The sequence below is a fragment of the Scyliorhinus torazame genome, chromosome 24 (genome assembly GCF_047496885.1).
Source record: "Scyliorhinus torazame isolate Kashiwa2021f chromosome 24, sScyTor2.1, whole genome shotgun sequence".
NCBI lineage: Eukaryota > Metazoa > Chordata > Chondrichthyes > Carcharhiniformes > Scyliorhinidae > Scyliorhinus > Scyliorhinus torazame.
The window spans coordinates 6,303,203-6,330,197 of NC_092730.1; the positions used below are offsets into that span (position 1 = coordinate 6,303,203).

The window sequence follows — 26,995 nt, forward strand, 5'->3', positions numbered from 1 at the left end:
GGGAAACTGGGCTGTGGGGCTGTTACTCTGGGATACTGGGCTGTGACTCTGGGATACTGGGCTGTGGGGCTGTTACTCTGGGATACTGGGCTGTTACTCTGGGATACTGGGCTGTGACTCTGGGATACTGGGCTGTGGGGCTGTTACTCTGGGATACTGGGCTGTGGGGCTGTTACTCTGGGATACTGGGCTGTTACTCTGGGATACTGGGCTGTGACTCTGGGATACTGGGCTGTGGGGCTGTTACTCTGGGATACTGGGCTGTGGGGCTGTTACTCTGGGATACTGGGCTGTTGCTCTGGGATACTGGGCTGTGGGGCTGTTACTCTGGGATACTGGGCTGTGGGGCTGTTACTCTGGGATACTGGGCTGTGGGGCTGTTGCTCTGGGATACTGGGCTGTTGCTCTGGGATACTGGGCTGTGGGGCTGTTGCTCTGGGATACTGGGCTGTGACTCTGGGATACTGGGCTGTGGGGCTGTTGCTCTGGGATACTGGGCTGTGGGGCTGTTACTCTGGGATACTGGGCTGTGACTCTGGGACACTGGGCTGTGGGGCTGTTACTCTGGGATACTGGGCTGTGGGGCTGTTACTCTGGAATACTGGGCTGTGGGGCTGTTACTCTGGGATACTGGGCTGTGACTCTGGGATACTGGGCTGTGGGGCTGTTACTCTGGGATACTGGGCTGTGGGGCTGTTGCTCTGGGATACTGGGCTGTGACTCTGGGATACTGGGCTGTGGGGCTGTTACTCTGGGATACTGGGCTGTGGGGCTGTTACTCTGGGATACTGGGCTGTGGGGCTGTTACTCTGGGATACTGGGCTGTGGGGCTGTTACTCTGGGATACTGGGCTGTGACTCTGGGATACTGGGCTGTGGGGCTGTTACTCTGGGATACTGGGCTGTGACTCTGGGATACTGGGCTGTGGGGCTGTGACTCTGGGATACTGGGCTTTGGGGCTGTTGCTCTGGGATACTGGGCTGTTGCTCTGGGATACTGGGCTGTTGCTCTGGGATACTGGGCTGTGGGGCTGTTGCTCTGGGATACTGGGCTGTTACTCTGGGATACTGGGCTGTGACTCTGGGATACTGGGCTGCGGGGCTGTTGCTCTGGGATACTGGGCTGTGGGGCTGTTGCTCTGGGACACTGGGCTGTGACTCTGGGATACTGGGCTGTGGGGCTGTGACTCTGGGATACTGGGCTGTGGGGCTGTGACTCTGGGATACTGGGCTGTGGGGCTGTGACTCTGGGATACTGGGCTGTGGGGCCAATATCGCGAACCTCACTCCCTGAACTTTGCCATTTCGCCCACTCCCTCTGGCCCTCGTTTAAAATGTCCTTAAAATCTATTTCATTGACCAACATACCACCCATTCCAACATCTGAATCAAGACCGAGTACATTCCTGTTGTCCTCCCACAGTCCAAAATGTGCAGGTTGGGTGGATTGGCCGCGATAAATTCCCCTTAGTGTCCAAAAAGGTTAGGTGGGGTTACGGGGATGGGTTGGGGGGTGGGCCTGGGTAGGGGGGGGCTCTTTCCGAGGGTGGACGCAGACTCGATGGGCCGAATGGCTTTACCCTGCACTGTCGGGATTCTGGATTTTGGGGCTCGGAGACCCCCCCCCCAATATGAGTAAAGTGAAATTATCTTCCTGCTGTCAGGCCCCCCCCCTTTTAAATCCAGAGGTGGGGCCCACCCAGTCCAAGGTGGGGTTCTTGCCCGTTTAAATCTTCAGCTCGCCGGCGAAGTCACGTGGCTGGCGCTGATTGGCGACCTCTGGGGCCAATGGGGGCGCCAGGCAGAGCCCCGCCCACCGTCAAAAGAGCGCTGATTGGTCAGTGAGCAGAACCCGGAAGCGGAAGGAGTTCCTTCATCCTCCAATCCAGGAGCAGGAGGGGGGCATGAGGCTGGTTAGTTAGTGAGCTAACCAGTCAGTGGGACACTGCTAGTTAATGGTCAGTGGCAACCAGCTGGTTATCACTAGTCAATATAGAGGATTATTGTGATCACTGGGAGGTTAGTAACTAGTTAGAGACGTTAGTTATTACCAGATAAACAATGACATGTTGATCACATTCAGATGGTAAAGGGCTGGCAACTAGTTAGTGGTTTGAAGGGTTAGTTTGGTAGTAGTTAGTGAAGGACCAGTTAAAGACATTTTGGTACCCTGTTAGTGAGGAGCCAGTTATTACTAGTTAGAGACCTTTCGATACCCTGTTAGTGAGGAGCCAGTTATTACTAATTAACAACGTTTTGATACCCTGTTAGTGAGGGGTCAGTTATTACTAGTTAACAAAGACCTGGTGGGAAATCCCTTGGTGAAGGACCAGACTATTGAAGACTGGCTAGATGTCGGGGCCCAGTTAATGATGTGCCAGTAGTTAGCGGGGCTGTAACTGCCGGTTAGTGGGGCGTGAGAGTGATCGTGCACGAGCTGCTCCTGTCCAGTGTCGCCCGCAGTCTGCAGCCATGTCTGAACGTGACGAGCGTAAATATGCAGAGATCAGTAAGGACTCGGTGAAGTTAATGGCCGAGAGTGTGGGTCTGGAGCTAGGGGACGAAGTCAGTGCTCTCCTGGCCCAGGACGTCTGTTACCGACTGAGAGAAACGACACAGGTAAGAGAGAGGATTCACTGACCCCCGGTGAGAGAGATTAGTCGGTAAACGACGACGGGCAGGATTGTAACGAGCTGACGGTGTGACCGCCTTTCGCCCTCTTTCAGAATGGCGCCCAGTTCATGAAGCACGCCAAACGCAGGCGGCTGGCGGTGGAGGATTTCAACCGGGCGCTGCGGTGGGCCAACGTGGAGGTAGGTGATGGGAGGGATGGAAAGGTGTGCGTGGCATTTCTGTGTTTGTGAAGTGAATCAGCAAGAGTCGCTCCAGGGACAACTGTCAGAGAACAGACTCCGAGTGTGGCAAAGCACCTTGCAGTCAAACACACACACAATCCAACAGTGCGGCACTCCGTCAGTACTGACCCTCTGACAGTGCGGCACTCCCTCAGTACTGACCCTCTGACAGTGCGGCACTCCGTCAGTACTGACCCTCTGACAGTGCGGCACTCCGTCAGTACTGACCCTCTGACAGTGCGGCACTCCCTCAGTACTGACCCTCTGACAGTGCGGCACTCCCTCAGTACTGACCCTCTGACAGTGCAGCACTCCCTCAGTACTGACCCTCTGACAGTGCGGCACTCCCTCAGTACTGACCCTCTGACAGTGCGGCACTCCGTCAGTACTGACCCTCTGACAGTGCGGCACTCCCTCAGTACTGACCCTCTGACAGTGCGGCGCTCCCTCAGTACTGACCCTCCGACAGTGCGGCGCTCCCTCAGTACTGACCCTCTGACAGTGCGGCACTCCCTCAGTACTGGCCCTCTGACAGTGCGGCACTCCCTCAGTACTGACCCTCTGACAGTGCGGCACTCCGTCAGTACTGACCCTCTGACAGTGCGGCACTCCCTCAGTACTGACCCTCTGACAGTGCGGCGCTCCCTCAGTACTGACCCTCCGACAGTGCGGCACTCCCTCAGTACTGACCCTCTGACAGTGCGGCACTCCCTCAGTACTGGCCCTCTGACAGTGCGACACTCCCCCAGTACTGACCCTCTGACAGTGCGACACTCCCTCAGTACTGGCCCTCTGACAGTGCGACACTCCCTCAGTACTGACCCTCTGACAGTGCGACACTCCCTCAGTACTGACCCTCAGACAGTGCGGCGCTCCCTCAGTACTGACCCTCTGACAGTGCAGCACTCCCTCAGTACTGACCCTCTGACAGTGCGACACTCCCTCAGTGCTGACCCTCTGACAGTGCGACACTCCCTCAGTACTGACCCTCTGACAGTGCGGCACTTCCTCAGTACTGACCCTCTGACAGTGCGGCACTCCCTCAGTACTGACCCTCTGACAGTGCGACACTCCCTCAGTACTGACCCTCAGACAGTGCGGCGCTCCCTCAGTACTGACCCTCTGACAGTGCAGCACTCCCTCAGTACTGACCCTCTGACAGTGCGACACTCCCTCAGTGCTGACCCTCTGACAGTGCGGCACTCCGTCAGTACTGACCCTCTGACATTGCGACACTCCCTCAGTACTGACCCTCTGACAGTGCAGCACTCCCTCAGTACTGACCCTCTGACAGTGCGACACTCCCTCAGTACTGACCCTCAGACAGTGCGGCGCTCCCTCAGTACTGACCCTCTGACAGTGCAGCACTCCCTCAGTACTGACCCTCTGACAGTGCGACACTCCCTCAGTGCTGACCCTCTGACAGTGCGGCACTCCGTCAGTACTGACCCTCTGACAGTGCGACACTCCCTCAGTACTGACCCTCTGACAGTGCGGCACTCCCTCAGTACTGACCCTCTAACAGTGCGGCGCTCCCTCAGTACTGACCCTCTGACAGTGCGCCACTCCCTCAGTATTGACCCTCTGACAGTGCAGCACTCCCTCAGTACTGACCCTCTGACAGTGCGGCACTCCCTCAGCACTGACCCTCTGACAGTGCGGCGCTCCCTCAGTACTGACCCTCTGACAGTGCGGGGCTCCCTCAGTACTGACCCTCTGACAGTGCGGCACTCCCTCAGCACTGACCCTCTGACAGTGCGGCGCTCCCTCAGTACTGACCCTCTGACAGAGCGGTACTCCCTCAGTACTGACCCTCTGACAGTGCGGCACTCCCTCAGCACTGACCCTCTGACAGTGCGGCACTCCCTCAGTACTGACCCTCTGACAGTGCGGCACTCCCTCTGTACTGACCCTCTGACAGTGCAGCACTCCCTCAGTACTGACCCTCTGACAGTGCGGCACTCCCTCAGTACTGACCCTCTGACAGTGCGGCACTCCCTCAGTACTGACCCTCTGACAGTGCTGCACTCCCTCAGTACTGACCCTCTGACAGTGCAGCACTCCCTCAGCACTGACCCTCTGACAGTGCGGCACTCCCTCAGCACTGACCCTCTGACAGTGCAGCACTCCCTCAATACTGACCCTCTGACAGTGCGGCACTCCCTCAGTAATGACCCTCTGACAGTGCGGCACTCCCTCAGTACTGACCCTCTGACAGTGCGGCACTCCCTCTGTACTGACCCTCTGACAGTGCAGCACTCCCTCAGTACTGACCCTCTGACAGTGCGGCACTCCCTCAGTACTGACCCTCTGACAGTGCGGCACTCCCTCAGTACTGACCCTCTGACAGTGCTGCACTCCCTCAGTACTGACCCTCTGACAGTGCAGCACTCCCTCAGCACTGACCCTCTGACAGTGCGGCACTCCCTCAGCACTGACCCTCTGACAGTGCAGCACTCCCTCAATACTGACCCTCTGACAGTGCGGCACTCCCTCAGTACTGACCCTCTGACAGTGCAGCACTCCCTCAGTACTGACCCTCTGACAGTGCGGCACTCCCTCAGCACTGACCCTCTGACAGTGCGGCGCTTCCTCAGTACTGACCCTCAGGGCTGCACTGAGTGTCGGCCTGGATCACCAGTCCTTTCAGTCTCATGGGCACGTGCCCTGCCCATTGAGTCACAGCTGGCATCACGCTGGCAGCCAGCTCAGGGGCTGCTGTGACGCCTAGCCTGGTAGACCAACTGATTGAATCTGACTGTGTCGGCGGGGAGGGTTTATTGTCTGTAACTGCGTGTTCCTCCTGCTGTTGTTATTGACACTCCCCTTGCTCCTGTCCTGCACAGCCTGTGTGTGGCTACAGTGCCTCAGACGTGCTGTCGTTCCGCTGCGTGAAGGAGGGAGAGCTGTTTGTCGTGGAGGATCGCGAGGTGAACCTGGTGGATCTCGCCCTGGCCACCAACATCCCCAAGGGCTCTGGTGAAACGGTGGTTCAAGGTAGGGGGGGCTGGGGTGGAGGGGCTGTGAGGGGGGCGGGGGACACGATGGGGTGAGGTTTGAAACGCTGGGGTATCCGACCCATCCATTGTTTCTCTCTGTCTTTGATTCTCCAGTACACGTATCTTATCTGGACAGCAGAGGGAATCAGGAACCACAGGGAGTGGGTGAGTATCTCCCAATGGGAAAGGAGGAATCTGCAGAGCTGTGGGGGAAAGAACAGGGGGCAGAGTGGGGGACTTATTGGACAGATCATTCAAAGGGCTAGCACAAAGGGGATGGACAGAATGGTCTCCATGTAGGCTGTGTGTGTGTGTGTGTGTGTGTGTGTGTGTCTGTGGCTGGTGATGTGGCTGTTGGTTTTTCTCACCCCCAGTCCCTGTGGCAGTTTCCAGCCTCTCCGATGAACTCCTGAAGTATTACCAGCAGATTACCAGAGCGGTACTGGGCGAAGATCATCAGCTGATGAAGGTGAGAGAGGAGCTTTACCCCGTGTTGTACCTGTCCTGGGAGTGTTTGATGGGGACAGTGTAGAGGGAGCTTTACTCTGTATCTAACACCCGTGCTGTACCTGTCCTGGGAGTGTTTGATGGGGACAGTGTAGAGGGAGCTTTACTCTGTATCTAACACCGTGTTGTACCTGTCCTGGGAGTGTTTGATGGGGACAGTGTAGAGGGAGCTTTACTCTGTACCTGACCCCGTGCTGTACCTGTCCTGGGAGTGTTTGATGGGGACAGTGTAGAGGGAGCTTTACTCTGTATATAACCCCGTGCTGTACCTGTCCTGGGAGTGTTTGATGGGGACAGTGTAGAGGGAGCTTTACTCTGTATCTAACCCCGTGCTGTACCTGTCCTGGGAGTGTTTGATGGGGACGGTGTAGAGGGAGCTTTACTCTGTATCTAACCCCGTGCTGTACCTGTCCTGGGAGAGTTTGACGGGGACAGTGTAGAGGGAGCTTTACTCTGTATCTGACCCCGTGCTGTACCTGTCCTGGGAGTGTTTGACGGGGACAGTGTAGAGGGAGCTTTACTCTGTATCTAACCCCGTGCTGTACCTGTCCTGGGAGTGTTTGACGGGGACAGTGTAGAGGGAGCTTTACTCTGTATCTGACCCCATGCTGTACCTGTCCTGGGAGTGTTTAATGGGGACAGTGTAGAGGGAGCTTTACTCTGTATCGAACCCCGTGCTGTACCTGTCCTGGGAGTGTTTGATGGGGACAGTGTAGAGGGAGCTTTACTCTGTATCTGACCCCGTGCTGTACCTGTCCTGGGAGTGTTTGATGGGGACAGTGTAGAGGGAGCTTTACTCTGTATCTAACCCCGTGCTGTACCTGTCCTGGGAGTGTTTGATGGGGACAGTGTAGAGGGAGCTTTACTCTGTATCTAACACCGTGCTGTACCTGTCCTGGGAGTGTTTGACGGGGACAGTGTAGAGGGAGCTTTACTCTGTATCTGACCCCGTGCTGTACCTGTCCTGGGAGTGTTTGATGGGGACAGTGTAGAGGGAGCTTTACTCTGTATCTAACCCCGTGCAGTACCTGTCCTGGGAGTGTTTGATGGGGACGGTGTAGAGGGAGCTTTACTCTGTATCTAACCCCGTGCTGTACCTGTCCTGGGAGTGTTTGACGGGGACAGTGTAGAGGGAGCTTTACTCTGTATCTGACCCCGTGCTGTACCTGTCCTGGGAGTGTTTGACGGGGACGGTGTAGAGGGAGCTTTACTCTGTATCTGACCCCGTGCTGTACCTGTCCTGGGAGTGTTTGATGGGGACGGTGTAGAGGGAGCTTTACTCTGTATCTAACCCCGTGCTGTACCTGTCCTGGGAGTGTTTGATGGGGACAGTGTAGAGGGAGCATTACTCTGTATCTAACACCGTGCTGTACCTGTCCTGGGAGTGTTTGATGGGGACAGTGTAGAGGGAGCATTACTCTGTATCTAACCCCGTGCTGTACCTGTCCTGGGAGTGTTTGATGGGGACAGTGTAGAGGGAGCTTTACTCTGTATCTAACCCCGTGCTGTACCTGTCCTGGGAGTGTTTGATGGGGACAGTGTAGAGGGAGCTTTACTCTGTATCTAACCCCGTGCTGTACCTGTCCTGGGAGTGTTTGATGGGGAGAGTGTAGAGGGAGCTTTACTCTGTATCTAACCCCGTGCTGTACCTGTCCTGGGAGTGTTTGATGGGGACAGTGTAGAGGGAGCTTTACTCTGTATCTAACCCCGTGCTGTACCTGTCCTGGGAGTGTTTGATGGGGACGGTGTAGAGGGAGCTTTACTCTGTATCTAACCCCGTGCTGTTCCTGTCCTGGGAGTGTTTGATGGGGACAGTGTAGAGGGAGCTTTACTCTGTATCTGACCCCGTGCTGTACCTGTCCTGGGAGTGTTTGATGGGGACAGTGTAGAGGGAGCTTTACTCTGTATCTAACCCCGTGCTGTACCTGTCCTGGGAGTGTTTGATGGGGACAGTGTAGAGGGAGCTTTACTCTGTATCTAACCCCGTGCTGTACCTGTCCTGGGAGTGTTTGATGGGGACGGTGTAGAGGGAGCTTTACTCTGTATCTAACCCCGTGCTGTACCTGTCCTGGGAGTGTTTGACGGGGACAGTGTAGAGGGAGCTTTACTCTGTATCTGACCCCGTGCTGTACCTGTCCTGGGAGTGTTTGATGGGGACAGTGTAGAGGGAGCTTTACTCTGTATCTAACCCCGTGCTGTACCTGTCCTGGGAGTGTTTGACGGGGACAGTGTAGAGGGAGCTTTACTCTGTATCTGACCCCGTGCTGTACCTGTCCTGGGAGTGTTTGATGGGGACAGTGTAGAGGGAGCTTTACTCTGTATCTAACCCCGTGCTGTACCTGTCCTGGGAGTGTTTGATGGGGACAGTGTAGAGGGAGCTTTACTCTGTATCTAACACCGTGCTGTACCTGTCCTGGGAGTGTTTGACGGGGACAGTGTAGAGGGAGCTTTACTCTGTATCTGACCCCGTGCTGTACCTGTCCTGGGAGTGTTTGACGGGGACAGTGTAGAGGGAGCTTTACTCTGTATCTAACCCCGTGCTGTACCTGTCCTGGGAGTGTTTGATGGGGACGGTGTAGAGGGAGCTTTACTCTGTATCTAACCCCGTGCTGTACCTGTCCTGGGAGTGTTTGATGGGGACGGTGTAGAGGGAGCTTTACTCTGTATCTAACCCCGTGCTGTACCTGTCCTGGGAGTGTTTGACGGGGACAGTGTAGAGGGAGCTTTACTCTGTATCTGACTCCGTGCTGTACCTGTCCTGGGAGTGTTTGATGGGGACAGTGTAGAGGGAGCTTTACTCTGTATCTAACCCCGTGCTGTACCTGTCCTGGGAGTGTTTGATGGGGACAGTGTAGAGGGAGCTTTACTCTGTATCTAACCCCGTGCTGTACCTGTCCTGGGAGTGTTTGATGGGGACAGTGTAGAGGGAGCTTTACTCTGTATCTAACCCCGTGCTGTACCTGTCCTGGGAGTGTTTGATGGGGACAGTGTAGAGGAAGCTTTACTCTGTGTCTAACCCCGTGTTGTACCTGTCCTGGGAGTGTTTGATGGGGACAGTGTAGAGGGAGCTTTACTCTGTATCTATCCCCGTGCTGTACCTGTCCTGGGAGTGGTTGATGGGGACAGTGTAGAGGGAGCTTTACTCTGTATCTAACCCCGTGCTGTACCTGTCCTGGGAGTGTTTGATGGGGACGGTGTAGAGGGAGCTTTACTCTGTATCTAACCCCGTGCTGTACCTGTCCTGGGAGTGTTTGATGGGGACGGTGTAGAGGGAGCTTTACTCTGTATCTAACCCCGTGCTGTACCTGTCCTGGGAGTGTTTGATGGGGACAGTGTAGAGGGAGCATTACTCTGTATCTAACACCGTGCTGTACCTGTCCTGGGAGTGTTTGATGGGGACAGTGTAGAGGGAGCATTACTCTGTATCTAACCCCGTGCTGTACCTGTCCTGGGAGTGTTTGATGGGGACAGTGTAGAGGGAGCTTTACTCTGTATCTAACCCCGTGCTGTACCTGTCCTGGGAGTGTTTGATGGGGACAGTGTAGAGGGAGCTTTACTCTGTATCTAACCCCGTGCTGTACCTGTCCTGGGAGTGTTTGATGGGGAGAGTGTAGAGGGAGCTTTACTCTGTATCTAACCCCGTGCTGTACCTGTCCTGGGAGTGTTTGATGGGGACAGTGTAGAGGGAGCTTTACTCTGTATCTAGTCCCGTGCTGTACCTGTCCTGGGAGTGTTTGATGGGGACGGTGTAGAGGGAGCTTTACTCTGTATCTAACCCCGTGCTGTTCCTGTCCTGGGAGTGTTTGATGGGGACAGTGTAGAGGGAGCTTTACTCTGTATCTAACCCCGTGCTGTACCTGTCCTGGGAGTGTTTGATGGGGACAGTGTAGAGGGAGCATTACTCTGTATCTAACACCGTGCTGTACCTGTCCTGGGAGTGTTTGATGGGGACAGTGTAGAGGGAGCTTTACACTGTATCTAACCCCGTGCTGTACCTGTCCTGGGAGTGTTTGATGGGGACAGTATAGAGGGATCTTTACTCTGTATCTAACCCCGTGCTGTACCTGTCCTGGGAGTGTTTGACGGGGACAGTGTAGAGGGAGCTTTACTCTGTATCTAACCCCGTGCTGTACCTGTCCTGGGAGTGTTTGACGGGGACAGTGTAGAGGGAGCTTTACTCTGTATCTAACCCCGTCCTGTACCTGTCCTGGGAGTGTTTGACGGGGACAGTGTAGAGGGAGCTTTACTCTGTATCTAACCCCGTGCTGTACCTGTCCTGGGAGTGTTTGATGGGGACAATGTAGAGGGAGCTTTACTCTGTATCTAACCCCGTGCTGTACCTGTCCTGCGAGTGTTTGATGGGGACAGTGCAGAGGGAGCTTTACTCTGTATCTAACCCCGTGCTGTACCTGTCCTGCGAGTGTTTGATGGGGACAGTGTAGAGGGAGCTTTACTCTGTATCTAACCCCGTGCTGTGCCTGTCCTGGGAGTGTTTGATGGGGGCAGTGCAGAGGGAGCTTTACTCTGTATCTAACCCCGTGCTGTACCTGTCCTGCGAGTGTTTGATGGGGACAGTGCAGAGGGAGCTTTACTCTGTATCTAACCCCGTGCTGTACCTGTCCTGGGAGTGTTTGATGGGGACAGTGTAGAGGGAGCATTACTCTGTATCTAACCCCGTGCTGTACCTGTCCTGGGAGTGTTTGATGGGGACAGTGTAGAGGGTGCTTTACTCTGTATCTAACCCCGTGCTGTACCTGTCCTGGGAGTGTTTGATGGGGACAGTGTCGAGGGAGCTTTACTCTGTATCTAACCCCGTGCTGTACCTGTCCTGGGAATGTTTGATGGGGACAGTGTCGGGGGAGCATTTCTCTGTAACTGACCCCGTGCGATATGGACGGTGAGGATTTGAGGACCGTGTTCTCTGTGGTGAACGTCCCTGTTTTGATGATCCTGTCTACAGGTGGCTCTACAAGATCTTCAATCGAACTCCAAGATAGCGGCTCTGCTCCCGTACTTTGTTTATGTGGTCAGTGGGGTAAGTTCAGATCCTGTAACGGTCTCGGTCCATGTGACATCCGGTACTGGACTGGCAATCACTCTGCTCATCCCACACCCAGGGCCACCCTGTCCAACATAACTCTGTCAGTACTGACCCTCTGACAGTGCGGCACTCCCTCAGTACTGACCCTCTGACAGTGCGGCACTCCCTCAGTACTGACCCTCTGACAGTGCGGCGCTCCCTCAGTACTGACCCTCTGACAGTGCGGCACTCCCTCAGTACTGACCCTCTGACAGTGCGGCGCTCCCTCAGTACTGACCCTCTGACAGTGCGGCGCTCCCTCAGTACTGACCCTCTGACAGTGCAGCACTCCCTCAGTACTGACCCTCTGACAGTGCGGCACTCCCTCAGTACTGACCCTCTGACAGTGCGGCACTCCCTCAGTACTGACCCTCAGACAGTGCAGCACTCCCTCAGTACTGACCCTCTGACAGTGCGGCACTCCCTCAGTACTGACCCTCTGACAGTGCGGCACTCCCTCAGTACTGACCCTCTGACAGTGCGGCACTCCCTCAGTACTGACCCTCTGACAGTGCAGCACTCCCTCAGTACTGACCCTCTGACAGTGCGGCACTCCCTCAGTACTGACCCTCTGACAGTGCAGCACTCCCTCAGTACTGACCCTCTGACAGTGCAGCACTCCCTCAGTACTGACCCTCTGACAGTGCGGCACTCCCTCAGTACTGACCCTCTGACAGTGCGGCGCTCCCTCAGTACTGACACTCTGACAGTGCGGCACTCCCTCAGTACTGACACTCTGACAGTTCGGCACTCCCTCAGTACTGACCCTCTGACAATGCAGCACTCCCTCAGTACTGACCGTCTGACAGTGCAGCCCTCCCTCAGTACTGACCCTCTGACAGTGCGGCACTCCCTCAGTACTGACCCTCTGACAGTGCGGCACTCCCTCAGTACTGACCCTCTGACAGTGCGGCGCTCCCTCAGTACTGACCCTCCGACAGTGCGGCACTCACTCAGTACTGACCCTCTGACAGTGCGGCGCTCCCTCAGTACTGACCCTCTGACAATGCAGCACTCCCTCAGTACTGACCGTCTGACAGTGCAGCACTCCCTCAGCACTGACCCTCTGACAGTGCGGCACTCCCTCAGTACTGACCCTCTGACAGTGCGGCACTCCCTCAGTACTGATCCTCTGACAGTGCGGCACTCCCTCAGTACTGACCCTCTGACAGTGCGGCACTCCCTCAGTACTGACCCTCTGACAGTGCAGCACTCCCTCAGTACTGACCCTCTGACAGTGCAGCACTCCCTCAGTACTGACCCTCTGACAGTGCGGCACTCCCTCAGTACTGACCCTCTGACAGTGCGGCGCTCCCTCAGTACTGACCCTCTGACAGTGCGGCGCTCCCTCAGTACTGACCCTCTGACAGTGCGGCACTCCCTCAGTACTGACCCTCTGACAGTGCGGCACTCCCTCAGCACTGACCCTCTGACAGTGCAGCACTCCCTCAGTACTGACCCTCTGACAGTGCAGCACTCCCTCAGTACTGACCCTCTGACAGTGCGACTCCCTCAGTACTGACCCTCTGACAGTGCGGCACTCCCTCAGTACTGACCCTCTGACAGTGCAGCACTCCCTCAGTACTGACCCTCTGACAGTGCGGCGCTCCCTCAGTACTGACCCTCTGACAGTGCAGCACTCCCTCAGTACTGACCCTCTGACAGTGCGGCACTCCCTCAGTACTGACCCTCTGACAGTGCGGCACTCCCTCAGTACTGACCCTCTGACAGTGCGGCACTCCCTCAGTACTGACCCTCTGACAGTGCGGCACTCCCTCAGTACTGACCCTCTGACAGTGCGGCACTCCCTCAGTACTGACCCTCTGACAGTGCGGCGCTCCCTCAGCACTGACCCTCTGACAGTGCGGCACTCCCTCAGTACTGACCCTCTGACAGTGCGGCACTCCCTCACTACTGACCCTCTGACAGTGCAGCACTCCCTCAGTACTGACCCTCTGACAGTGCGGCACTCCCTCAGTACTGACCCTCTGACAGTGCGGCACTCCCTCACTTCTGACCCTCTGACAGTGCAGCACTCCCTCAGTACTGACCCTCTGACAGTGCGGCACTCCCTCACTACTGACCCTCTGACAGTGCAGCACTCCCTCAGTACTGACCCTCTGACAGTGCGGCACTCCCTCAGTACTGACCCTCTGACAGTGCAGCACTCCCTCAGTACTGACCCTCTGACAGTGCGGCACTCCCTCAGTACTGACCCTCTGACAGTGCGGAGCTCCCTCAGTACTGACCCTCTGACAGTGCAGCACTCCCTCAGTACTGACCCTCTGACAGTGCAGCACTCCCTCAGCACTGACCCTCTGACAGTGCAGCACTCCCTCAGCACTGACCCTGTGACAGGGCAGCACTCCCTCAGTACTGACCCTCTGACAGTGCGGCGCTCCCTCAGTACTGACCCCCTGACAGTGCGGCACTCCCTCAGTACTGACCCTCTGACAGTGCGGCACTCCCTCAGTACTGACCCTCGAACAGTGCGGCACTCCCTCAGTACTGACCCTCTGACAGTGCGGCACTCCCTCAGTACTGACCCTCTGACAGTGCGGCGCTCCCTCAGTACTGACCCTCCGACAGTGCGGCACTCACTCAGTACTGACCCTCTGACAGTGCGGCGCTCCCTCAGTACTGACCCTCTGACAATGCAGCACTCCCTCAGTACTGACCGTCTGACAGTGCAGCACTCCCTCAGCACTGACCCTCTGACAGTGCGGCACTCCCTCAGTACTGACCCTCTGACAGTGCGGCACTCCCTCAGTACTGATCCTCTGACAGTGCGGCACTCCCTCAGTACTGACCCTCTGACAGTGCGGCACTCCCTCAGTACTGACCCTCTGACAGTGCAGCACTCCCTCAGTACTGACCCTCTGACAGTGCAGCACTCCCTCAGTACTGACCCTCTGACAGTGCGGCACTCCCTCAGTACTGACCCTCTGACAGTGCGGCGCTCCCTCAGTACTGACCCTCTGACAGTGCGGCGCTCCCTCAGTACTGACCCTCTGACAGTGCGGCACTCCCTCAGTACTGACCCTCTGACAGTGCGGCACTCCCTCAGCACTGACCCTCTGACAGTGCAGCACTCCCTCAGTACTGACCCTCTGACAGTGCAGCACTCCCTCAGTACTGACCCTCTGACAGTGCGACTCCCTCAGTACTGACCCTCTGACAGTGCGGCACTCCCTCAGTACTGACCCTCTGACAGTGCAGCACTCCCTCAGTACTGACCCTCTGACAGTGCGGCGCTCCCTCAGTACTGACCCTCTGACAGTGCAGCACTCCCTCAGTACTGACCCTCTGACAGTGCGGCACTCCCTCAGTACTGACCCTCTGACAGTGCGGCACTCCCTCAGTACTGACCCTCTGACAGTGCGGCACTCCCTCAGTACTGACCCTCTGACAGTGCGGCACTCCCTCAGTACTGACCCTCTGACAGTGCGGCACTCCCTCAGTACTGACCCTCTGACAGTGCGGCGCTCCCTCAGCACTGACCCTCTGACAGTGCGGCACTCCCTCAGTACTGACCCTCTGACAGTGCGGCACTCCCTCACTACTGACCCTCTGACAGTGCAGCACTCCCTCAGTACTGACCCTCTGACAGTGCGGCACTCCCTCAGTACTGACCCTCTGACAGTGCGGCACTCCCTCACTTCTGACCCTCTGACAGTGCAGCACTCCCTCAGTACTGACCCTCTGACAGTGCGGCACTCCCTCACTACTGACCCTCTGACAGTGCAGCACTCCCTCAGTACTGACCCTCTGACAGTGCGGCACTCCCTCAGTACTGACCCTCTGACAGTGCAGCACTCCCTCAGTACTGACCCTCTGACAGTGCGGCACTCCCTCAGTACTGACCCTCTGACAGTGCGGAGCTCCCTCAGTACTGACCCTCTGACAGTGCAGCACTCCCTCAGTACTGACCCTCTGACAGTGCAGCACTCCCTCAGCACTGACCCTCTGACAGTGCAGCACTCCCTCAGCACTGACCCTGTGACAGGGCAGCACTCCCTCAGTACTGACCCTCTGACAGTGCGGCGCTCCCTCAGTACTGACCCCCTGACAGTGCGGCACTCCCTCAGTACTGACCCTCTGACAGTGCGGCACTCCCTCAGTACTGACCCTCGAACAGTGCGGCACTCCCTCAGTACTGACCCTCTGACAGTGCGGCACTCCCTCAGTACTGACCCTCTGACAGTGCGGCACTCCCTCAGTACTGACCCTCTGACAGTGCGGCACTCCCTCAGTACTGACCCTCTGACAGTGCGGCACTCCCTCAGTACTGACCCTCTGACAGTGCGGCACTCCCTCAGCACTCACCCTCTGACAGTGCGGCACTCCCTCAGTACTGACCCTCTGACAGTGCGGCACTCCCTCAGTACTGACCCTCTGACAGTGCGGCACTCCCTCAGTACTGACCCTCTGACAGTGCGGCACTCCCTCAGTACTGACCCTCTGACAGTGCAGCACTCCCTCAGCACTGACCCTCTGACAGTGCGGCACTCCCTCAATACTGACCCTCTGACAGTGCGGCACTCCCTCAGTACTGACCCTCTGACAGTGCGGCACTCCCTCAGTACTGACCCTCTGACAGTGCGGCACTCCCTCAGTACTGACCCTCTGACAGTGCGGCACTCCCTCAGTACTGACCCTCTGACAGTGCGGCACTCCCTCAGTACTGACCCTCTGACAGTGCGGCACTCCCTCAGTACTGACCCTCTGACAGTGCAGCACTCCCTCAGCACTGACCCTCTGACAGTGCGGCACTCCCTCAATACTGACCCTCTGACAGTGCGGCACTCCCTCAGTACTGACCCTCTGACAGTGCGGCACTCCCTCAGTACTGACCCTCTGACAGTGCGGCACTCCCTCAGTACTGACCCTCTGACAGTGCGGCACTCCCTCAGTACTGACCCTCTGACAGTGCGGCACTCCCTCAGTACTGACCCTCTGACAGTGCGGCACTCCCTCAGTACTGACCCTCTGGCAGTGCAGCACTCCCTCAGTACTGACCCTCTGACAGTGCAGCACTCCCTCAGCACTGACCCTCTGACAGTGCAGCACTCCCTCAGTACTGACCCTCTGACAGTGCAGCACTCCCTCAGTACTGACCCTCTGACAGTGCAGCACTCCCTCAGTACTGACCCTCTGACAGTGCGGCACTCCCTCAGTACTGACCCTCTGACAGTGCGGCGCTCCCTCAGTACTGACCCTCTGACAGTGCGGCGCTCCCTCAGTACTGACCCTCTGACAGTGCGGCACTCCCTCAGTACTGACCCTCTGACAGTGCGGCACTCCCTCAGCACTGACCCTCTGACAGTGCAGCACTCCCTCAGTACTGACCCTCTGACAGTGCAGCACTCCCTCAGTACTGACCCTCTGACAGTGCGACTCCCTCAGTACTGACCCTCTGACAGTGCGGCACTCCCTCAGTACTGACCCTCTGACAGTGCAGCACTCCCTCAGCACTGACCCTGTGACAGTGCGGCACTCCCTCAGTACTGACCCTCTGACAGTGCGGCACTCCTTCAGTACTGACCCTCTGACAGTGCGGCACTCCCTCAGTACTGACCCTCTGACAGTGCGGCACTCCCTCAGTACTGACCCTCTGACAGTGCGGCGCTCCCTCAGTACTGACCCTCTGACAGTGCAGCACTCCCTCAGTACTGACCCTCTGACAGTGCGGCACTCCCTCAGTACTGACCCTCTGACAGTGCGGCACTCCCTCAGTACTGACCCTCTGACAGTGCGGCACTCCCTCAGTACTGACCCTCTGACAGTGCGGCACTCCCTCAGTACTGACCCTCTGACAGTGCGGCACTCCCTCAGTACTGACCCTCTGACAGTGCGGCGCTCCCTCAGCACTGACCCTCTGACAGTGCGGCACTCCCTCAGTACTGACCCTCTGACAGTGCGGCACTCCCTCACTACTGACCCTCTGACAGTGCAGCACTCCCTCAGTACTGACCCTCTGACAGTGCGGCACTCCCTCAGTACTGACCCTCTGACAGTGCGGCACTCCCTCACTTCTGACCCTCTGACAGTGCAGCACTCCCTCAGTACTGACCCTCTGACAGTGCGGCACTCCCTCACTACTGACCCTCTGACAGTGCAGCACTCCCTCAGTACTGACCCTCTGACAGTGCGGCACTCCCTCAGTACTGACCCTCTGACAGTGCAGCACTCCCTCAGTACTGACCCTCTGACAGTGCGGCACTCCCTCAGTACTGACCCTCTGACAGTGCGGAGCTCCCTCAGTACTGACCCTCTGACAGTGCAGCACTCCCTCAGTACTGACCCTCTGACAGTGCAGCACTCCCTCAGCACTGACCCTCTGACAGTGCAGCACTCCCTCAGCACTGACCCTGTGACAGGGCAGCACTCCCTCAGTACTGACCCTCTGACAGTGCGGCGCTCCCTCAGTACTGACCCCCTGACAGTGCGGCACTCCCTCAGTACTGACCCTCTGACAGTGCGGCACTCCCTCAGTACTGACCCTCGAACAGTGCGGCACTCCCTCAGTACTGACCCTCTGACAGTGCGGCACTCCCTCAGTACTGACCCTCTGACAGTGCGGCACTCCCTCAGTACTGACCCTCTGACAGTGCGGCACTCCCTCAGTACTGACCCTCTGACAGTGCGGCACTCCCTCAGTACTGACCCTCTGACAGTGCGGCACTCCCTCAGCACTCACCCTCTGACAGTGCGGCACTCCCTCAGTACTGACCCTCTGACAGTGCGGCACTCCCTCAGTACTGACCCTCTGACAGTGCGGCACTCCCTCAGTACTGACCCTCTGACAGTGCGGCACTCCCTCAGTACTGACCCTCTGACAGTGCAGCACTCCCTCAGCACTGACCCTCTGACAGTGCGGCACTCCCTCAATACTGACCCTCTGACAGTGCGGCACTCCCTCAGTACTGACCCTCTGACAGTGCGGCACTCCCTCAGTACTGACCCTCTGACAGTGCGGCACTCCCTCAGTACTGACCCTCTGACAGTGCGGCACTCCCTCAGTACTGACCCTCTGACAGTGCGGCACTCCCTCAGTACTGACCCTCTGACAGTGCGGCACTCCCTCAGTACTGACCCTCTGACAGTGCAGCACTCCCTCAGCACTGACCCTCTGACAGTGCGGCACTCCCTCAATACTGACCCTCTGACAGTGCGGCACTCCCTCAGTACTGACCCTCTGACAGTGCGGCACTCCCTCAGTACTGACCCTCTGACAGTGCAGCACTCCCTCAGCACTGACCCTCTGACAGTGCGGCACTCCCTCAGCACTGACCCTCTGACAGTGCAGCACTCCCTCAGTACTGACCCTCTGACAGTGCAGCGCTCCCTCAGTACTGACCCTCTGACAGTGCGGCACTCCCTCAGTACTGACCCTCTGACAGTGCGGCACTCCCTCAGTACTGACCCTCTGACAGTGCAGCGCTCCCTCAGTACTGACCCTCTGACAGTGCAGCACTCCCTCAGCACTGACCCTCTGACAGTGCGGCACTCCCTCAGTACTGACCCTCTGACAGTGCGGCACTCCCTCAGTACTGACCCTCTGACAGTGCGGCACTCCCTCAGTACTGACCCTCTGACAGTGCGGTACTCCCTCAGTACTGACCCTCTGACAGTGCAGCACTCCCTCAGTACTGACCCTCTGACAGTGCAGCACTCCCTCAGTACTGACCCTCTGACAGTGCAGCACTCCCTCAGTACTGACCCTCTGACAGTGCGGCACTCCCTCAGTACTGACCCTCTGACAGTGCGGCACTCCCTCAGTGCTGACCCTCTGACAGTGCGGCACTCCCTCAGTACTGACCCTCTGGCAGTGCGGCACTCCCTCAGCACTGACCCTCTGACAGTGCGGCACTCCCTCAGTACTGACCCTCTGACAGTGCGGCACTCCCTCAGTACTGACCCTCTGACAGTGCGGCACTCCCTCAGTACTGACCCTCTGACAGTGCGGCACTCCCTCAGTACTGACCCTCTGACAGTGCGGCACTCCCTCAGTACTGACCCTCTGACAGTGCGGCACTCCCTCAGTACTGACCCTCTGGCAGTGCAGCACTCCCTCAGTACTGACCCTCTGACAGTGCAGCACTCCCTCAGCACTGACCCTCTGACAGTGCAGCACTCCCTCAGCACTGACCCTCTGACAGTGCAGCACTCCCTCAGTACTGACCCTCTGACAGTGCAGCACTCCCTCAGCACTGACACTCTGACAGTGCAGCACTCCCTCAGTACTGACCCTCTGACAGTGCAGCACTCCCTCAGTACTGACCCTCTGACAGTGCAGCACTCCCTCAGTACTGACCCTCTGACAGTGCGGCACTCCCTCAGTACTGACCCTCTGGCAGGGCTGCGTTCACATCCTTTCTCTTTGGTTAAACAGGTGAAGTCGGTGAGTCACGACCTGGACCAGCTGAATCGGCTGCTGCACATTGTGAAGAGTTTAATCCAGAACCCCTATCTGTATCTGGGCAGCTACATCAAGAGCCTCGTGTCCAGTGTCATGTACTGCATTCTGGAGCCTCTCGCTGCCTCAATCAACCCCCTCAACGATCACTGGACCCTGAGAGACTACGCAGCATTGCTCCTCAGTCATATCTTCTGGTGAGTCAGACCCCAACACGTGCCCCACCTTCCCAATCTGCCGTTCCTCATCTCCGGAAATACCAGGGTAACGTTTCACAGTCACTCAGACCAACAGCAGTAACCCCGAGTCTGGGATACGGAGACCGGGACTGTGCGCAGTAACTCCGAGTGTGTGATACGGAGACCGGGACTGTGCGCAGTAACCCCGAGTGTGGGATACGGAGACCGGGACTGTGCGCAGTAACCCAGAGTGTGGGATACGGAGACCGGGACTGTGCGCAGTAACTCCGAGTGTGGGATACGGAGACCGGGACTGTGCGCAGTAACTCCTAGTGTGGGATACGGAGACAGGGACTGTGCGCAGTAACTCCGAGTGTGGGATACGGAGACCGGGTCTGTGCGCAGTAACTCCGAGTGTGGGATACGGAGACCGGGACTGAGCACAGTAACTCCGAGTCTGGGATACGGAGACCGGGACTGTGCACAGTAACTCCGAGTGTGGGACACAGAGACCGGGACTGTGCGCAGTGATTCCGAGTGTGGGATACGGAGACCGGGACTGTGCGCAGTAACTCCGAGTGTGGGATACGGAGACCGGGACTGAGCACAGTAACTCCGAGTGTGGGATACGGAGACCGGGACTGTGCGCAGTAACTCCGAGTGTGGGATACGGAGACCGGGACTGTACGCAGTAACTCCGAATGTGGGATACGGAGACCGGGACTGTGTGCAGTAACTCCGAGTGTGGGATTCGGAGACTGGGACTGTGCGCAGTAACTCCGAGTGTGGGATACGGAGACCGGGACTGTGCGCAGTAACTCCGAGTCTGGGATACGAAGACCGGGACTGTGCGCAGCAACTCCGAGTCTGGGATACAGAGACCGGGACTGTGCGCAGTAACTCTGCGAGTGTGGGATACAGAGACCGGGACTGTGCGCAGTAACTCCGAGTGTGCGATACGGAGACCGGGACTGTGCGCAGTTACACCGTGTGGGGGATACGGACACCGGGACTGTGCGCAGCAACTACGAGTGTGGGATACGGAGACCGGGACTGTGCGCAGTAACTCCGAGTGTGGGATACGGAGACCGGGACTCTGTGCAGTAACTCCGAGTGTGGGATACGGAGACCGGGACTGTGAGCAGTAACTCCGAGTGTGGGATACGGAGACCGGGACTGTGCGCAGTAACTACGAGTGTGGGATACGGAGACCGGGATTGTGCGCAGTAACTCCGAGTGTGGGATACGGAGACCGGGACTGTGCGCAGTAACTCCGAGTGTGGGATACGGAGACCGGGACTGTACGCAGTAACTCCGAATGTGGGATACGGAGACCGGGACTGTGTGCAGTAACTCCGAGTGTGGGATTCGGAGACCGGGACTGTGCGCAGTAACTCCGAGTCTGGGATACGAAGACCGGGACTGTGCGCAGCAACTCCGAGTCTGGGATACAGAGACCGGGACTGTGCGCAGTAACTCTGCGAGTGTGGGATACAGAGACCGGGACTGTGCGCAGTAACTCCGAGTGTGCGATACGGAGACCGGGACTGTGCGCAGTTACACCGTGTGGGGCATACGGACACCGGGACTGTGCGCAGCAACTACGAGTGTGGGATACGGAGACCGGGACTGTGCGCAGTAACTCCGAGTGTGGGATACGGAGACCGGGATTGTGCGCAGTATCTCCGAGTGTGGGATACGGAGACCGGGACTGTGCGCAGTAACTCCGAGTGTGGGATACGGAGACCGGGACTGTGCGCAGTAACTCCTGAGTGTGGGATACAGAGACCGGGACTGTGCGCAGTAACTCCGAGTGTGGGATACGGAGACCGGGACTGTGCGCAGTAACTCCGAGTGTGGGATACGGAGACCGGGACTGAGCACAGTAACTCCGAGTCTGGGATATGAAGACCGGGACTGTGCACAGTAACTCCGAGTGTGGGATACGGAGACCGGGACTGTGCGCAGTAATTCCGAGTGTGGGATATGGAGACCGGGACTGTGCGCAGTAACTCCGAGTGTGTGGGATACGGAGACCGGGACTGTGCGCAGTAACTCCGAGTGTGGGATACGGAGACCGGGACTGAGCACAGTAACTCCGAGTCTGGGATACGGAGACCGGGACTGTGCACAGTAACTCCGAGTGTGGGACACGGAGACCGGGACTGTGCGCAGTAATTCCGAGTGTGGGATACGGAGACCGGGACTGTGCGCAGTAACTCCGAGTGTGGGATACGGAGACCGGGACTGAGCACAGTAACTCCGAGTCTGGGATACGGAGACCGGGACTGTGCACAGTAACTCCGAGTGTGGGATACGGAGACCGGGACTGTGCGCAGTAATTCCGAGTGTGGGATACGGAGACCGGGACTGTGCGCAGTAACTCCGAGTGTTTGGGATACGGAGACCGGGACTGTGCGCAGTAACTCCGAGTGTGGGATACGGAGACTGGGACTGTGCGCAGTAACTGCGAGTGTGGGATACGGAGACCGGGACTGTGGGCAGTAACTCCACGAGTGTGGGATACGGAGACCGGGACTGTGCGCAGTAACTCCGAGTGTGGGATACGGAGACCGGGACTGTGCGCAGTAACTCCGAGTGTGGGATACGGAGACCGGGACTGTGCGCAGTAACTCCGAGTGTGGGATTCGGAGACCGGGACAGTGCGCAGTAACTCCGAGTGTGGGATACGGAGACCGGGACTGTGCGCAGTAACTCCGAGTGTGGGATACGGAGACCGGGACTGTGCGCAATTCTATGCACTGCTGTCCAGCCAAAGTTATATAAAAGTTTGCCTCTATTTCTGTGCTGTTTGCTGACAGGTGCCATGGAGATTTAGTGAGAGGCCTTTACCACCAGATTTTGCTGACCCTACAGAAGGTTCTGATTGACCCTGTTCGACCCCTCTGCTCACATTATGGAGCCTTGGTGGGCCTACACGCCCTGGGCTGGAAGGTGAGGATGTCAAATTTGCTCAACACTGTCCACATCAAACACTCCCAGGACAGGTACAGCACGGGGTTAGATACAGAGTAAAGCTCCCTCTACACTGTCCCCATCAAACACTCCCAGGACAGATACAGCACGGGGTTAGATACAGAGTAAAGCTCCCTCTACACTGTCCCCATCAAACACTCCCAGGACAGGTACAGCACGGGGTTAGATACAGAGTAAAGCTCCCTCTACACTGTCCCCATCAAACACTCCCAGGACAGGTACAGCACGGGGTTAGATACAGAGTAAAGCTCCCTCAACACTGTCCCCATCAAACACTCCCAGGACAGGTACAGCACGGGGTTAGATACAGAATAAAGCTCCCTCTACACTGTCCCCATCAAACACTCCCAGGACAGGTACAGCACTGGGTTAGACAGAGTAAAGCTCCCTCTACACTGTCCCCATCAAACACTCCCAGGACAGGTACAGCACGGGGTGAGATACAGAGTAAAGCTCTCTCTACACTGTCCCCATCAAACACTCCCAGGACAGGTACAGCACGGGGTTAGACAGAGTAAAGCTCCCTCTACACTGTCCCCATCAAACACTCCCAGGACAGGTACAGCATGGGGTTAGATACAGAGTAAAGCTCCCTCCACACTGTCCCCATCAAACACTCCCAGGATAGGTACAGCTCGGAGCTGGATACAGAGTAAAGCTCCCTCTACACTGTCCCCATCAAACACTCCCAGGACAGGTACAGCACGGGGTTAGATACAGAGTAAAGCTCCCTCTACACTGTCCCCATCAAACACTCCCAGGACAGGTACAGCACGGGGTTAGATACAGAGTAAAGCTCCCTCCACACTGTCCCCATCAAACACTCCCAGGATAGGTACAGCTCGGAGCTGGATACAGAGTAAAGCTCCCTCTACACTGTCCCCATCAAACACTCCCAGCACAGGTACAGCACGGGGTTAGATACAGAGTAAAGCTCCCTCTACACTCTCCCCATCAAACACTCCCAGCACAGGTACAGCACGGGGTTAGATACAGAGTAAAGCTCCCTCTACACTGTCCCCATCAAACACTCACAGGACAGGTACAGCACGGGGTTAGATACAGAGTAAAGCTCCCTCTACACTGTCCCCATCAAACACCCCCAGGACAGGTACAGCACGGGGTTAGATACAGAGTAAAGCTCCATCTACACTGTCCCCATCAAACACTCCCAGGACAGGTACAGCACGGGGTTAGATACAGAGTAAAGCTCCATCTACACTGTCCCCATCAAACACTCCCAGAACAGGTACAGCACGGGGTTAGATACAGAGTAAAGCTCCCTCTACACTGTCCCCATCAAACACTCCCAGGACAAGTACAGCACGGGGTTAGATACAGAGTAAAGCTCCCTCTACACTGTCCCCATCAAACACTCCCAGGACAGGTACAGCACGGGGTTAGATACAGAGTAAAGCTCCCTCTACACTGTCCCCATCAAACACTCCCAGGACAAGTACAGCACGGGGTTAGATACAGAGTAAAGCTCCCTCTACACTGTCCCCATCAAACACTCCCAGGACAGGTACAGCACGGGGTTAGATAGGGAGCAAAGCTCCCTCTACACTGTCCCCATCAAACACTCCCAGGATAGGTACAGCACGGGGTTAGATACAGAGTAAAGCTCCCTATACACTGTCCCCATGAAACACTCCCAGGACAGGTACAGCACGGGGTTAGATACAGAGTAAAGCTCCCTCTGCACTGTCCCCATCAAACACTCCCGGGACAGGTACAGCACGGGGTTAGATACAGAGTAAAGCTCCATCTACACTGTCCCCATCAAACACTCCCAGGACAGGTACAGCACGGGGTTAGATACAGAGTAAAGCTCCCTCTACACTGTCCCCATCAAACACTCCCAGGACAGGTACAGCACGGGGTTAGATACAGAGTATAGCTCCCCCTACACTGTCCCCATCAAACACTCCCAGGACAGGCACAGCACAGGGTTAGATACAGAGTAAAGCTCCCTCTACACTGTCCCCATCAAACACTCCCAGGACAGGTACAGCACGGGGTTAGATACAGAGTAAAGCTCCCTCTACACTGTCCCCATCAAACACTCCCAGGACAGGTACAGCACGGGGTTAGATACAAGGTAAAGCTCCCTCTACACTGTCCCCATCAAACACTCCCATGACAGGTACAGCACGGGGTTAGATACAGAGTAAAGCTCCCTCTACACTGTCCCCGTCAAACACTCCCAGGACAGGTACAGCACGGGGTTAGATACAGAGTAAAGCTCCCACTACACTGTCCCCATCAAACACTCCCAGGACAGGTACAGCACGGGGTTAGATACAGAGTAAAGCTCCCTCTACACTGTCCCCATCAAACACTCCCAGGACAGGCACAGCACGGGGTTAGATACAGAGTAAATCTCCCTCTACACTGTCCCCATCAAACACTCCCAGGACAGGTACAGCACGGGGTGAGATACAGAGTAAAGCTCCCTCTACACTGTCCCCCATCAAACACTCCCAGGACAGGTACAGCACGGGGTTAGATACAGAGTAAATCTCCTTCTACACTGTCACCATCAAACACTCCCAGGACAGGTACTGCATGGGGTTAGATACAGAGTAAATCTTCCTCTACACTGTCCCCATCAAACACTCCCAGGACAGGTACTGCACGGGGGTAGATACAGAGAGAAGCTCTCTCTACACTGTCCCCATCAAACACTCCCAGGACAGGTACAGCACGGGGTTAGATACAGAGTAAAGCTCCCTCTACACTGTTCCCATCAAACACTCCCGGGACATGTACAGCACGGGGTTAGATACAGAGTAAAGCTCCCTCTACACTGTCCCCATCAAACACTCCCAGGACAGGTACAGCACGGGGTTAGATACAGAGTAAAGCTCCCTCTACACTGTCCCGATCAAACACTCCCAGGACAGGTACAGCACGGGGTTAGATACAGAGTAAAGCTCTCTCTACACTGTCCCCATCAAACACTCCCAGGACAGGTACAGCACGGGGTTAGATACAGAGTAAAGCTCTCTCTACACTGTCCCCATCAAACACTCCCAGGACAGGTACAGCACGGGGTTAGATACAGAGTAAAGCTCCCTCTACACTGTCTCCATCAAACACTCCCAGGACAGGTACAGCACGGGGTTAGATACAGAGTAAAGCTCCCTCTACACTGTCCCATCAAACACTCCCAGGACAGGTACAGCACGGGGTTAGATACAGAGTAAAGCTCCCTCTACACTGTCCCATCAAACACTCCCAGGACAGGTACAGCACGGGGTTAGATACAGAGTAAAGCTCCCTCTACACTGTTCCCATCAAACACTCCCGGGACATGTACAGCACGGGGTTAGATACAGAGTAAAGCTCCCTCTACACTGTCCCCATCAAACACTCCCAGGACAGGTACAGCACGGGGTTAGATACAGAGTAAAGCTCCCTCTACACTGTCTCCATCAAACACTCCCAGGACAGGTACAGCACTGGGTTAGATACAGAGTAAAGCTCCCTCTACACTGTCCCATCAAACACTCCCAGGAGAGGTACAGCACGGGGTTAGATACAGAGTAAAGCTCCCTCTACACTGTCCCCATCAAACACTCCCAGGACAGGTACAGCACGGGGTTAGATACAGAGTAAAGCTCCCTCTACACTGTCCCATCAAACACTCCCAGGACAGGTACAGCACGGGGTTAGATACAGAGTAAAGCTCCCTCTACACTGTCCCCATCAAACACTCCCAGGACAGGTACAGCACGGGGTTAGATACAGAGTAAAGCTCCCTCTACACTCTCCCCATCAAACACTCCCAGGACAGGGACAGCACGGGGTTAGATACAGAGTAAAGCTCCCTCTACACTCTCCCCATCAAACACTCCCAGGACAGGGACAGCACGGGGTTAGATAGAGAGAGAAGCTCCGTCTCCAGCAGTTTTCTCTCTGTTCCAGGCAGTGGAGCGGGTTCTTTACCCACATTTA

General features: G+C 56.7%; 1 protein-coding gene across 1 annotated transcript in view; it reads left to right on the top strand.

The window, feature by feature from the left end:
• Positions 1 to 1,874: 1,874 nt before the first annotated feature.
• taf6l (TAF6-like RNA polymerase II, p300/CBP-associated factor (PCAF)-associated factor) overlaps positions 1,875 to 26,995 on the top strand; it is a 37,758-nt gene continuing 12,637 nt past the window's right edge. Inside the window, 9 exon segments of the mRNA XM_072489294.1 lie at positions 1,875 to 2,618; positions 2,726 to 2,812; positions 5,701 to 5,851; positions 5,968 to 6,018; positions 6,228 to 6,322; positions 11,321 to 11,395; positions 19,836 to 20,056; positions 22,861 to 22,993; positions 26,966 to 26,995. The exon segment at positions 26,966 to 26,995 is cut by the window's right edge and continues 99 nt beyond it. Of these exon segments, the coding sequence (XP_072345395.1) occupies positions 2,472 to 2,618; positions 2,726 to 2,812; positions 5,701 to 5,851; positions 5,968 to 6,018; positions 6,228 to 6,322; positions 11,321 to 11,395; positions 19,836 to 20,056; positions 22,861 to 22,993; positions 26,966 to 26,995 (990 nt within the window). The 5' untranslated portion in view covers positions 1,875 to 2,471.